At 40.2% G+C, this 14545-nt stretch overlaps 1 protein-coding gene across 2 annotated transcripts in view; it reads right to left on the bottom strand.

Moving 5' to 3' along the window:
• CPS1 (carbamoyl-phosphate synthase 1) overlaps positions 1-14545 on the bottom strand; it is a 131074-nt gene that overhangs the window by 94835 nt on the left and 21694 nt on the right. For both annotated transcript variants that reach the window (XM_077272240.1, XM_077272239.1), the window contains exons 3-13: positions 13076-13220; positions 12730-12819; positions 10003-10059; positions 9470-9562; positions 4963-5052; positions 3351-3479; positions 3147-3253; positions 1990-2131; positions 1834-1911; positions 892-990; positions 543-638 (exon numbers count right to left, since the gene is read on the bottom strand). In XM_077272240.1, the coding sequence (XP_077128355.1) occupies positions 543-638; positions 892-990; positions 1834-1911; positions 1990-2131; positions 3147-3253; positions 3351-3479; positions 4963-5052; positions 9470-9562; positions 10003-10059; positions 12730-12819; positions 13076-13220 (1126 nt within the window). The remainder of the gene's footprint in view (positions 1-542; positions 639-891; positions 991-1833; positions 1912-1989; positions 2132-3146; positions 3254-3350; positions 3480-4962; positions 5053-9469; positions 9563-10002; positions 10060-12729; positions 12820-13075; positions 13221-14545) is intronic.

Genomic DNA, 14545 nt, shown 5'->3' with positions numbered 1-14545 from the left:
TTTCTAGGGAATCCCCACATGTACTTAAGCTGGCTATCAGATGTAAATCATTCAGCTGCGGCAAGAAAAACTAAAACTCCAAGCAATAAAAAATACTCTGAGGCCCCCTGAGCATGCTCGAGAAATCTCGAATAACGAGTATATTTGCTCATCACTAATTACATAGCCATTCTATCATGGATTTACATATCACATACACCTGGTCTAAGAGGTCTAATAATACATTCCTTTTTTATTGTGAAATGTGGTAAAAGATCCATTTTAAGGTGAAATAGTAAGTAAGTAAGTAGACAAACATATATAGAAATTAATCACAAGTAGTGGCATAACTTAACACTTGTAGTCCCCAATGGAAAATCTCCCAAATATCATGGGGCTTAAATAGTATTGGTCTTCTCATATGGGCTGAAAGGACCTTTTGGGTCCCCCTAAGTTCTATGTCTTGGGTGGAACTGCAGCCCCTACACCCACTATAGTTACCCACCTGAACAAAAGTTTTGTTACTATGCTGTACATGATGGAAATTAAAGTAGGTCACTTACTTTCATCGCTTTGACAGCCTGAGATCCAGAATAATCAAATTCTCCTGCTTGTCCAATAGACAGACCTCCAGAACCCAAGATGAGGACTTTAGATACCTATAAGCCAGAGAATGGAAAATAAACAGCATGACATTAAAAAGTGCTTTAATGCTCGCACTGAGACACAGCAGTTAATTAAGAAGCCTTTAATTCAGAATAGATTGAAATATGATTTCTTGTAATGATGCCCAATTCATAAAAGTTTAAATAGCAAGAAATGAAAATTGAAGATAACTCAGGCATGTAATGATTTTACTAAAACATATTATTTCTGCAGGTGATATTGTACAGAGATGCTTTTCTCCAATACCTCAATTCTTTTAGACTGGAGAGCAGGTTTGGGCATTACAGATGCCAGGGTGGTGCCTTTACCCTTCTTTATCATTGACAGGAAGACATCAAACAGGAACTGAAACCATAAGAGAGACAGTCATGAGCATACAGGTCTATTGTACATTACGTGTAGTAACTAAGGGTACCGTCACACATTGAAATTTCCATCGCTACGACGTTACGATTCGTGACGTTCTAGCGATATCGTTACGATATCGCTGTGTCTGACACGCTACTGCGATCAGACACCCTGCTGAGAATCGTACGTCGTAGCAGATCGTTTGGAACTTTCTTTCGTCGCTTGATCACCCGCTGACATCGCTGGATCGTTGTGTGTGACAGCGATCCAGCGATGTCTTCGCTTGTAACCAGGGTAAACATCGGGTAACTAAGCGCAGGGCCGCGCTTAGTAACCCGATGTTTACCCTGGTTACAAGCGTAAACGTAAAAAAACAAACCGTACATACTCACCCGTCGGTGTCCTTCAGGTCCCTTGCCGTCTGCTTCCTGCTCTGAGTGCCGGCCGGAAAGTGAGAGCAGATCACAGCGGTGCTGCGCTCTGCTCTCACTGTACGGCTGCACTCAGAGCAGGAAGCAGATGGCAAGGGACCTGAAGGACACCGACGGGTGAGTATGTACTGTTTGTTTTTTTACGTTTACGCTGGTAACCAGGGTAAACATCGGGTTACTAAGCGCGGCCCTGAGCTTAGTTACCCGATGTTTACCCTGGTTACCCGGGGACTTCGGCATCGCTCCAGTGCCGTGATTGCAACGTGTAACCGCAGTCTACGACGCTGGAGCGATGATTATACGACGCTGCGACGTCACAAATCGTGCCGTCGCAGCGATGAAAATTTCAATGTGTGACGGTACCCTAACATCCAAGTTCACGTTATTCTTCAGCTATCAGTTACTATACCTCTGTGTCAACAGGTCCAGGATTGGCTTCAGGGTGGAATTGGGCCGTAAAGATCGGCTTGGTCTCATGCATGATGCCCTGTAACATGAGAGATTAGTCTAAAATTCTTACCAAATTCTTATTAATAAACATTATAGACTTTTAAACATTGCTCACTTCATTGCTCTGGTCATTTATGTTCACAAAGAGTGGTTTCCAGCCGGCCGGTAGAGATTTGCTGTCTACCCCATAAGCATGATTCTGAGCAGTGATGAATGCCTGCCCATTCATTGTGTTCATAACAGGCTGGTTCTGTCCTCTGAAAAGTAGAGATATAGACCACATGCAGTTATATTATTTTTTATTTATATATAGTGCCGAAATACTCCACAGTACATTACTTTGAGTACTTGTAATTAAATAATTCAGACAGTAGGGACACCCTCAAAAGCTTACAAACTATGAGGTAGGGGTGAGAGAGAAGTTAAAGGCCTCAATCTATCAAATAGTTTTTGCCAGAAGTTTGGCGTACACCTACTAGACATTTTAATACTTTGGGTATTGTTACACAACCCAGCTACCCCAAATTTTAGAAAAGTCTCTGGAGGTGGGGCAAGATGGGATGGGGCGGAAACCGCCTGGCAGTTGTAAGATTCGCCGCATTCTTTAAGAAAATAAATTTGGAAGATCTTGTTCCGATGCTGCTTTCATAAGACTGATGTACAGGGGGCCAAGATGTGCTAGCTTTGTGGGGGTTCAGTTATCTTAAACATACAAAGTGGTACTGTCCGTTAAGCCAGTGATAAGCTACTAATGTTACAGGCACAGATATAAAAAGCATTTCAGCACATGGGGTATGGAGTTTACGGTCAGGTGAAGAGTCAAATTTTAAGGAATAATGTAGAAGGGGGATCTATTAGGGAATGTAAATTTAGATGAAAAAAAATGGAATGCGATAAAGCAGAAATACGTTTTTAGGGCATGTTAAAAGTGTGGATGTTGGCAAGCAAAATGTCCCGGGTAGCACATTCCAGAGAAATGGTGCAGCTCATAACTAGTCTAGGAGTCAGAAGAAGAAGGTTCGAATTATGGAGGATGCTATCCATATGATAGTGAGTTACAGTAATAGAGATGACAATGAAGAATAGTGACAATAAGATTTTTGCTGTTGACACAATAAGAAAAGGGCAGATTCTCATTTATTGTGTGTATTCTACATTAAATTCATATGTTTAGTATAACTTGTTTGCAACACAACAAGTAGGAAAAATTACTGTTTTGGTAAGTATTATGAGGACTGTAAATCTTCATCCCATTGTTAACAAACTTCCTACCTGTTAGCCATCGGCAACCTGTAGGTCTTTGCTCCAGCTGCCAATGCTGCAATCTCATTCCCCATACAGATGCCAAACACTGGTTCATTGCGGTCACTGTTGAAGACCTAGAGAAACAGAAGGCGATTAACTACCTATTAAAAATATATTATATGGTAGATTGGTTTATTGAGGGTTTCTGTACAATGCAAAATATTCACTAACCTTCCTCAGATTTTGTATTAGAGGCTGGGCCAATTCTGGGTTCCCAGGTCCACTTGTCAGTAAGAGGCCGTCATATTCCATTTTTGTGAAGTCATGATTCCAAGGTACCAGGTTCACCTCTGCTCCTCTCTGAGGTCAGAAAATAGAATTTACATTGTTTTGGGTTCAGATTTCTTATTTGTATGTGCTATTCGGTGGCACAAAACATTTTTCGAAATAAATATAGACTTAAGGGGAACTTGTCAGCTGCAAAAATTGGGTATTTTGTCATAAGGTTTGCTGTCCTCTATGGAAACTCCTGTGGTTAATTTCCACCATTAGGTTTGCTTGTATGGCAAAATAACAATTATATCTTTAAAGGGAACCTGTCAGCTACGAAAATGCAATTCATCTTCATATATAATGATTATGTATGGGTAAGTAGCGTTTAAATCTTGTCTGACAGCCTTACTGAAAGCATGGTTACAAAAAGAAAATTAAGTCATATTCTCCCTGCAGCCACTCTTTTCCAGTCAGAGGGATATAACAACCACCACTCACTACATACTGAGTGCACTGTGATCACTTCTCAGCACTTTCACTGTCATCCTGCTCTGCAGTATACATATGCTAAGCGAGCTGTCAGTCAGGGAGCAGGGGGCGTGATTACAATATGTTCTCTGTATAGTGAGCAGTGACTGTCCTTTGCACCATCCCTTTCACTGGAAGCGAGCGGCTGCAGGGAGAATAATAATCTTCATTTTTTCCCTGCAGCTGTGCTTCCAGTAAACCTGCCTGCCATGATTTTACCAGTATTTACCTGCAGGTTACCACTATATCAGCAGGTAAAGAGCATTTTGTAGATAACAGGTTCTCCTTAGAAATATTATTGTTATTTTACTACACAAAGATACAGTCAGCCTTATAAATCGGACCAAAATCGGAATGTAATGCATGGACTGTCAAACTTGGGTCTAGAGAGCCGCTGGCCTGTCCAGACACTGCGGTTCGATCTCAGTCCAATTTATATGGCCATCTACCTGTGTCCTAATCGTGGAAAGAAACCACAAATTAGTTTACTTCTATAAGATTGTGAGTTATAGTTAAATTAGTGACAAAATGTACAATTGGTGGAGAAAGGTTGAACTTGATGGACCTAGGTCTTTTTTCAACCTATGTAACTATGCAATAATATGTACAGGTCATCACTGAGGCTTTTCCACTGAGCAAGGTACAAACTTGGGGGCTGATTAATTAAGACTAGCATTGCGCATGCCATTCTTAATGGTTGGCTTGCTGGAGTACGATACACCAAGTTCCTCAAGAGGCGAACTTAATGTATTTAGTGCATCTTGTCATAGCCATGCACCTACATGTGCCCAGCTGGAAAGGCTACTCCAGACAGGGACTGGAATAACATTTCTGGCATAATAAACACTGGCACTTTTGCTGAAATTGACAAGTGGACGTAGTCACGCAATGTGTCGTCTCCGATCCAGCTCCACCCATTTTGGCGGACTGTTTTAAACTGGTGTGAAAAAGACAAAAGTTGCCACATTTTGGGGCAACTACATGTCGCGCAAAGAATTTGCTATTTTTTACAGCGTTTGATGTATATTTTCCTGTGTCTTACCTTTACCAGCTGACGGATGATGTTGTGTTTTACTCCACAGTCCACGGCTACAATTCTAACAGGATTTCCTTTGCCATACACTTTCACCTCCTGAAATTAATCGCAAGAAAATTATTTTGTAAAGTGATCCCTTTCTCATCTGTGGTTGGGTTGTTTTTCTCTAGATTGTTGTACACACTTAGAATCTATCACAAAGCTGACACCTCTGATCTAGAGTACTTCACATAAACACTGAGCGTAGATCTGTCTCTTCCACTGGAGCCTTTAAATTGTCTTAAATGTTAATCTTCACAGACCAGGTGTGAGTTTGTCTACCATGAAATAAAAAGTATTCTCTTTAACTAGGAGGGATTAGTGACTAGTTTTCTGAATTAAAATGTCTCAGTTACATAGTTAAAAAGAATACTTTACTGACACATGTAAGTTTACTTTTACAAAACTTTATTGTATGTCGGTAAGATGAATTTGGTGCACAAGTTGGTCAATTCACAAAGTCATCACCAATTCACATAATTGGTTCTTAACATTCTCTCTGATAGATAATAATTTAATTGCCCTCTTTTACACTTTCCCTATGACTAGTGTCCCTAACTGGTAAAATAAAATGTAATATAAAACTCCAAATTTTGCAGACCTTCTGATCATTCATCACTTGATTGCTGTGAGTTAAGGGGCTAAAACCTTCAGTTGTCAGCTATTAGAGGTGGAAGACGGCTACTTCTGAAGATACCGACATGATGTGTATTTAAAGAAATTCTCAAAGAATGTAAAAAAATTGTCCTATCACATTATTCAAGCGGCAATCTGCCCTGGTCACATATCAGGACCAGCTGTAGTCTAAAGAAGAACATCTCCTGAGACCTGAGTCTCAACTGACTCCTCATGACTGGCTGAAAAAGAATAACAATTATTTGTGCTCTTCCAGCCATGAAAAGACATATGGTATTTCTTTTACTGTCATGGACTTCTCCATCTCCTCACGGGTATGTGTACTTACGATAAATCTTTTGTCAGTAGAGACACTGGTCTTTCAAGATGTTTGTTTTTCCTGACGTGTGACAAGGATGGGCTGCTGTTTGAATTATGTGATGGGGTAATTTTATTACATTCTTGGAGAACCCTTTTAAATTAGTATGCAAACCCTCCAGAACAGAAACTATACTTTGCAGTGCAGCGTGGTGGCTTAATTGGCTTTCTCCAGGTGCTCTGGTTTCCTCCCACATTCTGAAGACGTACCGATAGAGAATTTAGATAGTGAGCCCCAATGATGATGATGTCTGTTAGGCGCTTTGAATTTACTGATGCTGTATAACTAAAAAATAAAGTTTCCATAATAGTGGGAAATCCTTCCTCAGGAACCCCCTGCATGATGCCTATTTTAATAGGACATTTCATAAACAGTTATTGTGATACTCCCATGTCATAACCTTACATGATGGCCCAATAGCAGGTCTATAGTTGAATCAATGAAATCGATCACAACAAATTATATGGGCAAACGCAGACACACAACTAAAGAAGTTTATTTAGATTTTATGACGTTGTTTATTACATTTACATTTGTTTAACAATGTTTAATCTGGTAAGTGCTCGAATTGTCTCCAATCACTGCTGCAACTGTTCTATACCTACTTTTGGCCACCATATATAATATGCACTGAGCATTATAACCAACACTGTAGACTTGGGCTTTCCACCAGCGCAGCAGAAATTTTATTTTGATTTTCTCATTTGCGCTTAATCATTTTTGATTAATGATTGAAATGTGTATTCAATTTCAGAAAAGTGTTTAACAAGATCTTTGAAGAATGTTTTGTCTTCAATATCTAATAAATAATTCAACATCACTTAGTCCATTTGAATATGGATCTCCAACTAAAACGGGTTGGGGACCTCTTCTACACAGAACATCTACTGGTAACATCTAATAAGCTCCTACGTCAGCGCTCATCTCCGAAGACATTCTCAGACTATTTTATTGGTGTGAACAGAGTGTTAATGAAGGAGGCAGAAGCAGATGTTAAGAAATCAATTTTTGGCTCTAGCTGAAAAGAAATGTACCTCACGCTGGTTCATATTAAGCGGCTGTTTATCACTGAATCAGACAGATTACTGTGTTCACTAATTATTGCCAATGGTAAATTTCATTATTGTCAACTTTATTTTACGAGATGGCTTTTAAAGCCTTCAAATTGGAGTTATGAAATATTCCTCCTGTTGTGTCCCAGATCATCTGGAAATGTGTCAGATTCTTAACTTATTCTGACAGCTAAATTCCCTAATAGACCATTAAATTACATGACCTGGCACTTTTATTAGGGGGATGGTAGCATAGAGATAATTGGATGGACAGCCTTCAAGAAAACCCAACACAAGTAAATACAAGCATTAGCAGCATCATTGGGGAATATATTACAGGATCATACATTTAATTGGATTTTTTGGTGTCTTTTTATGATGACTTATATGGATAACGAGTTAACCATTAACTATTCATTTCTTGCCTTATAACTTTATGAATAATATACTTTATGGTCAAACCAGCGTATATTTTCTCATCTGAGATAATCGAGTCAATTATGCTAATTACACTCTGATCAGAGTTTGAGCAGAGTGTTATTATACTGTAATCTGATTCTCTCGGATAGGGAGAAGATGGAGAAAAACATTTCTCCATCTTCTCCATTCTGTCATTTCGTGGAAATAGCACTGCACTCAGATGTCATCCAACACCCGAGTGCAGTCCAATGTTTTCCACTGATGCATGTGAATGCATTGCAGCCTGCGGTATCTTGTGACTGTGACATAGATTCGAAATGGTTTTCAAATGAGTTGAACTTTCTGTCGCAAGTTGCAAGCGACTCAATTGCCGTACACCTCAATGGAAGTCGCAATATACGTGCGATAAATTGCAGGCGACATGTGACTTAGGCTACTTTCACACATCAGTTTTTAGCCGTCAGGCAGGATCCGGCTAATTTTGGAAAAAAAAACGGATCCGTTGCAAAGTGTGAAAAACTGATGCGACGGATCCGTTTTTTTGCTGGATCCGACTTTTTTTTTTTTCTACTCAGGGAGAGAGAGAGCTACGGGGCATGCTCAATGTAAAAAAAACCGGAATCGGTAGCCGGATTCACTCATTTCACCTCATGTTTCATCCATTTTTCGCAGGATCCGTCGTTGTCCGTTTTTTCACCAGACAGAAAAAATGTTCCTCTGTACGTTTTCTCTGGCTGCTGGATCCGTTTTTTTCAATATTCGCCGGATTGTGCCTGACGGCAAAAACCTGATGTGTGCTTTATTGTAACTCTAGTGTTTTACTCCGCAGTAAAATCACAGCTCTAAAATAGTCACGACGAGGCAGCAAGCCACAGACACGCTGCACAGATGCTCTCGCCGTGTGACTTTTTAAGAAATGCTGTTGCATGATAAATATCGCGGTGTAGCCTTGGCCTAAAGCTGGCCAGAAACATTAGATTGTGTTCACAGCAAGTTCTGCTTGAAGCATCCATTGTAAAAATTCCAAAACTTGTTTCTGCCAGAATAATCCAGCCTGCAGTAGTAAATGATGGAAACCTGTATAGAATCCTGATGAACCTTAAAGGCTACGTGCCCACGACCAGGAATAACAGCATTCACAACGCTGCGTTGTACAGGCCAAGCACAGTGGATGGGATGTGTGGAAGCCCCACCACGCCCACTGTGATTTTATTTGACACTGTGTAAACTCCCCCGCAGTGTGGGTTTAGGAGCCACAGCATGTCAATTTCTGTAGTGGAAACACTTGTCTCAGCAGCAGAAATTTCCACCGTAGATATGTATTGGATGCGGTAAATCCACATTGTTCAGTGAACACAGTGAACACTGCCACTTCTCTGGAGCACTACTGAAAAAGCCCAGATGTGATCATCAGTGAGGGTCCCGGCCTTAAGCCTCCCATCTATCTAGCATTGACCACCTATGTAAGCTCTAAATGTTTTAGGCTACGATTCCCCCTAAATTTTCTGTAACAGAGGTGAGTTTGTAGGGTGCGTTCCGGTACACGATCGGTGGTCTCATCGGGGTTTATGTCTGAACTTCGCAAAATGGGATTCGGATGTCTGTGCCGACAGAGCCATCATTTTCGAGCTTGTACACCTACTGGAGGCGGACGCTCAGACATTGTAGGCATGTTCATCCCCAAAACTGATGAGCACACGTTCACATTGCCGGCACCATTATAGTCTATGGAATTGTCGGCACACATGTCCAAATCCCATTTTGCGGGGGATTCAGTAGTAAGCCCTGACGAGGCCATCTAATGGGTACAGGAACACGATGTGTATCAACCCTAAGTGTGGGAAGAAGACTCTGTCATTTGGCATAACTCATTGTGAAATGATAGTGGTTGCCCTAAAGGGAGATATGAATATACTGCACAACTATATTAAATAGGGGATATCGCATCTCTCCTATTTTATCAGTGGCCCCAGAGGATTCTCAAAGAACGGAGGTTATATTTTCTCACCTTAGTTGATACTTCTGCAATAAGGTTCCTTTTGTTGGGGTCAGTAAACTCCACTGGTTTTCCTTCAAATTCGATTTTACCTAATACATTGCCCTGGATAAAGAAAAAAACAATCGGTCATTATTCCTGTATCCTACGGTGCCACCATGGATGGCTCGGATTAAAGGATACCGACACCTACCGATTTACTTAAAGGGAACCTGTCACCTGAATTTGGCGGGACCAGTTTTGGGTCATATGGGCGGGGTTTTCGGGTGTTTGATTCACCCTTTCCTTACCCGCTGGCTGCATGCTGGCCGCAATATTGGATTGAAGTTCATTCTCTGCCCTCCGGAGTACACGCCTGCGCAAGGCAATATTGCCTTGCACTGGTTGAAATGAATTAGTACCATATAATGATACATCCTCCCACCGCTGTGGCAAAATATTCAACGTCCATTCCCCATCACATGATAATTGATCACTGGCGATCTCAACAGCGCGACGTGTGATAAGCTGATCATTACTCCAAGCAGACATTCTGCTATTCTTACCTTATCCCGAATCTTTTTTGCTAACATTCTGGTATCAATTCCACACAGTGCAGGAACCTATGTAGGGTAGAGAAGATACGTCACGTCATATTCAGGAGCATAAGGCAATCCTCATATATAATGTCCCCTGTATGTCAGATCCAATGTAATCACAAAGCAGGTATTTATAACATCAGGGAAGACTTTCTATCCACCCGCCTCCTCTGAACACATAAAATGTGCATATATTTAATTTGCTATGTTTTCTCAACAGGACCATGTATTAGACACAGTGATGATGATAATAATAATTATTATTATGCTAATTATTATTATTACTATTGTAATAATTAATAATAATAATAATAATAACAATAATACTCTTTATTATATAGTGGCAACATATTCTGCAGCACTTTACAATTTTACAATTCAAATGGGAATATTATTAATATATATATTTTAGTATTATTATTATCATTATTATTATTATTATTATTGCTAAATTAGACACATTATTCTTTCTAATGTCGCACAATAATTAGAAATGTATTTATCACTTTTATGTCATGCAATATCAAATAAATAGCTGGCGTGTACAATTATATACTGTATGGTTATTGTATATAGTGTTATTACAAATCATGCTGCTTAGCAAAGGATGTCCACTAGATGGCGATATTGTACAGTTGACTGCTTATTTTTCTATAGCCATCTATCCTGTCCTCGTGTTTTGGATAATCTTCTGGCTTTGGCATATAAAGCACATTGTGTATGTATGTATGTATGTATGTATGTATAGATAGATGGATGGATGGATGGATGGATGGATGGATGGATGGATGGATGGATGGATAGATAGATAGATGCATAGATAGATAGATGCATAGATAGATAGATGCATAGATAGATAGATGCATAGATAGATAGATGCATAGATAGATAGATGCATAGATAGATAGATATATAGATAGATGTGGGTATATAGATATTATAGATATGTATATATAGATATAGATAGATAGATAGATAGATAGATAGATAGATAGATAGATAGATAGATAGATAGATAGATAGATAGAAATAAGCCACAGGAAGATCATCCAAAGCACTAAATAAAAAATAAAAATCTTTATGCTGCTGTCAAACATCTACAACTAAGGTCTCATTTGGTAGTTAAAACCAAAATAAAAATAGTAATAAAATACAATAATGAACTAACATGTTTTTGATCCAGTATTTGGTTGAAACAGAGGAAGATCCGAGTACTAGATTGAAAATACATTCATTCATTTTAATATTATACTGCCACTCTAATTTTGGTTGTAACTGCCGTAAATAAACCTAGAGGTTTTCGCTCTACCTATACGGACAGCACCATAGACTATATATATTGATACGGACCCGTCCGGTGCTCTGTAAGGAGTGGCAGAAGTCTGACATTGCTATGCTTGTTTGCATAGCTCACAAGGTGAGCAGTTTTTATTTATTTGACTAAGGATATGTGCAGACGACTGTGTTTTCAGTCCAAGTGCAATCCAACGAAAATATTGGATTGCCTCTGGACCAAAGTTACTTTATGGGGCCCTGCACATGTCCGATTGTTTTCTTGGATAAAGTCTGCCAGTGGAAAAATATTGCAGCACACACAATTTTCATCTGATGTTCAGACTGCATTTGGTCATGCAAAACAATGAGTCCTTGGAAATCATCAGGCTGCACTCGGATGACATCTGAGTGCAGTCTCATTTTCATGGACTGACAAAATGGAGAAGATAGAGAATTTGTTTTACTATCTTCTCCTCATCTGAGAAAATTGGATCCCACTATGATCAAACTCTGATCAGAGTGTCATTTGCATAACAACTGATTCTCCCAGATGAAAGAAAATATTGACACACAAGAAAAGCCTGACCCACTGACCAAATACTGATGAAACTCGGATTCATAATACTGTTCAAAATTGGACCATTATTTTGCATATGGGAAAAGCCACTGCCGCCTGAATGAGCCTTAAGGCTATGTTCACACTAGGCGTTTTTTCAGCGTTTTTTTTCTGCAGAAGAAGCTGCAGAAAAAATGTAGGTTTTGCTTGTTTTTTCTTGCTTTTTTTTCCTCGCATGCTACAGTTGTCTCTTGTGAATGCTGATAAAGTTTAATGCAAAAAAAAAATCTAATTCTATTTCATCAGGTTTTTGCACAAAAAAAAACCGCAGCAAAATCTGATACCTGTGTTTTTTGGTGCGGATTTCAGCGTTTTTCCATCATCCATTACTTTCAATAGGTGAATAACATTGGAAAAAAAAGCAGAAAAAATGTAGAAAGAAGTGACATGCTCCATTGTTGCAAAAAATATGCAAAGCACCAAATCCTGATGACAAAAAAAAACAATGTGTGTGCATGAGATTTCTGAAATCTCATAGAATTTGCTGGTACTGTAAAACGCAGCTGAAAATTTACATTAAAAAATGCATAAAAATAAAATATTGAAAGACGCCCAGTGTGAACATAGCGTAAATGTGTTTCTGCATCTGTCCTACAGCCACAATACCTAGACTCCCTATAATTAAGTGAACCCTATGCTGATCTCAGTCATTATTGTTGATCCATGACAAGTCCTGGGGTTTCATGTCTGCTATGGTACGATCCCACAGTAAATTTGCTCTGTGGACAGCCATCATCTTCTTTTCACAGAACATTTTTGTCCTACAGGTGATCCTGATATATAAAGAATGGACTGGTACAAACCTTCTCTTCCTGTAGCCACTCTGACAGTGACTTGACTGCCCCCCAGTGGCTGTATTCATTACTGTAGTCTAAGACCAGTAATCCGGATGCCTGCAAGACGAAGACATAATTGTTTATTGTCCGTAAAGTAACTGCGATCCCGATAGGACTGGACGCAATATCTGTAAATGATACATTATATGTCCACATGTGCAGGAGATGAGTGATCTTCAGACAGGGCGAGACAGCTACAGAGCGAGTGACAGGGTTAGTCTAGGCACCGTGACAATGCAAAGACATGGAATAAGACCAAGTATGTCACATGAATAAGAGAGAAAGCTAAAGCAGAGATGATGACTGCACTCACCTGAATGTTCTCTGACTCAATGTATTTCATAAGCCCATAGGAATCCACTGCCTTAGTGTCCGGTGCGCCGCCGTTTCCTATGATCGGGTTAGTTAGGGTGAGAATTTGTCCACGGTAGCCTGGGTCTGTCAAAGCTTCTACATATCTACAGGTACGAGACACAATAACATTGTCAGTCAATATCCTTATATCAATCTCACCATTTAATTAAACCTAAATAAAGTATTTATATGTCACATTCAGGCATACATACATGATATCGTCTTAGGCCGGTTTCACACGTCAGTGGCTCCGGTACGTGAGGTGACAGTTTCCTCACGTACCGGAGCCACTGACACACGTAGACCCATAAAAAGCAATGCATCTGTGCAGATGTCATTGATTTTTTGCGGACCGTGTCTCCGTGTGCCAAACACGGAGACATGTCAGTGTTCGTGGGAGCGCACGTATTACACGGACCCATTAAAGTCAATGGGTCCGTGTAAAACACGTACCTCACACGGACCTTCTCCGTGTGCAGTCCGTGTGGCGTGCAGGAGACAGCGCTACAGTAAGCGCTGTCCCCCCACATGGTGCTGAAGCCGCGATTCATATCTTCTGTGCAGCAGCGTTTGCTGCATAGAAGATATGAATACTAGTGTTTAAAAGAAAGATCTATCTGTCCGCCGCCCTCCCACCCCCTGTGCGCCCCCCCCGCTGTTCTGAAAATACTCACCCGCTTCCCTCGTTGGCTGTCGCTGCTTCCTGTCCTGACCGCTCCTTCTACTGTATGCGGTCACGTGGGGCCGCCGATTACAGTCATGAATATGCGGCTCCACCCCTTTTAAACACTATTATTCATATCTTCTATGCAGCTGCTGCACAGAAGATATGAATCGCGGCTTCAGCACGATGCAGGGGACAGCGCTAAACTTTAGCGCTGTCTCCTGCACGCTCCGTGTGGTACCCACTCGGCACACGGGCTGCACACGTGTGCCGCACGTATGGCCTACGTGAGCTCACGGGCACACGGACACGGATAACTCCGGTACCGATTTTTTCCGGTACCGGAATTATCTGGACGTGTGGGACAGGCCTTATTGTGTAAGGGTTTTATTGGTCTTGAATTTGTATGAAATAGTGAGTCGGACCGAGCTGCAATACCACATACAGCCTACAGATAAAGGAGGTGCTGTTTTAAAAAAAAAATATATATACTCCGTATTATCTTATTGTTTGCTGCTACCCAAACTGCAACATGATGGGGTGTTGTGAATATAAAAGTTCAGTCATTGGTAAAAAAATAAAATAATAAAAAATGAAATAACTTATGTGATAGAAATGAATGTGAGCTGTGATACATTTACACTGTTGGGCAATGTTATGATAGTGTGGTAGTTACTTCTTAATTAATCAAGATTGATATTGTTAAAGGGATATAAAATAAATACCTAAAGGAAATATCATTATAACTGAATTACTAAATGACAC

Source organism: Ranitomeya variabilis, chromosome 7 (assembly GCF_051348905.1).
Source record: "Ranitomeya variabilis isolate aRanVar5 chromosome 7, aRanVar5.hap1, whole genome shotgun sequence".
Classification (NCBI taxonomy): domain Eukaryota; kingdom Metazoa; phylum Chordata; class Amphibia; order Anura; family Dendrobatidae; genus Ranitomeya; species Ranitomeya variabilis.
This window is presented reverse-complemented; position numbering and strand designations above follow the sequence as displayed.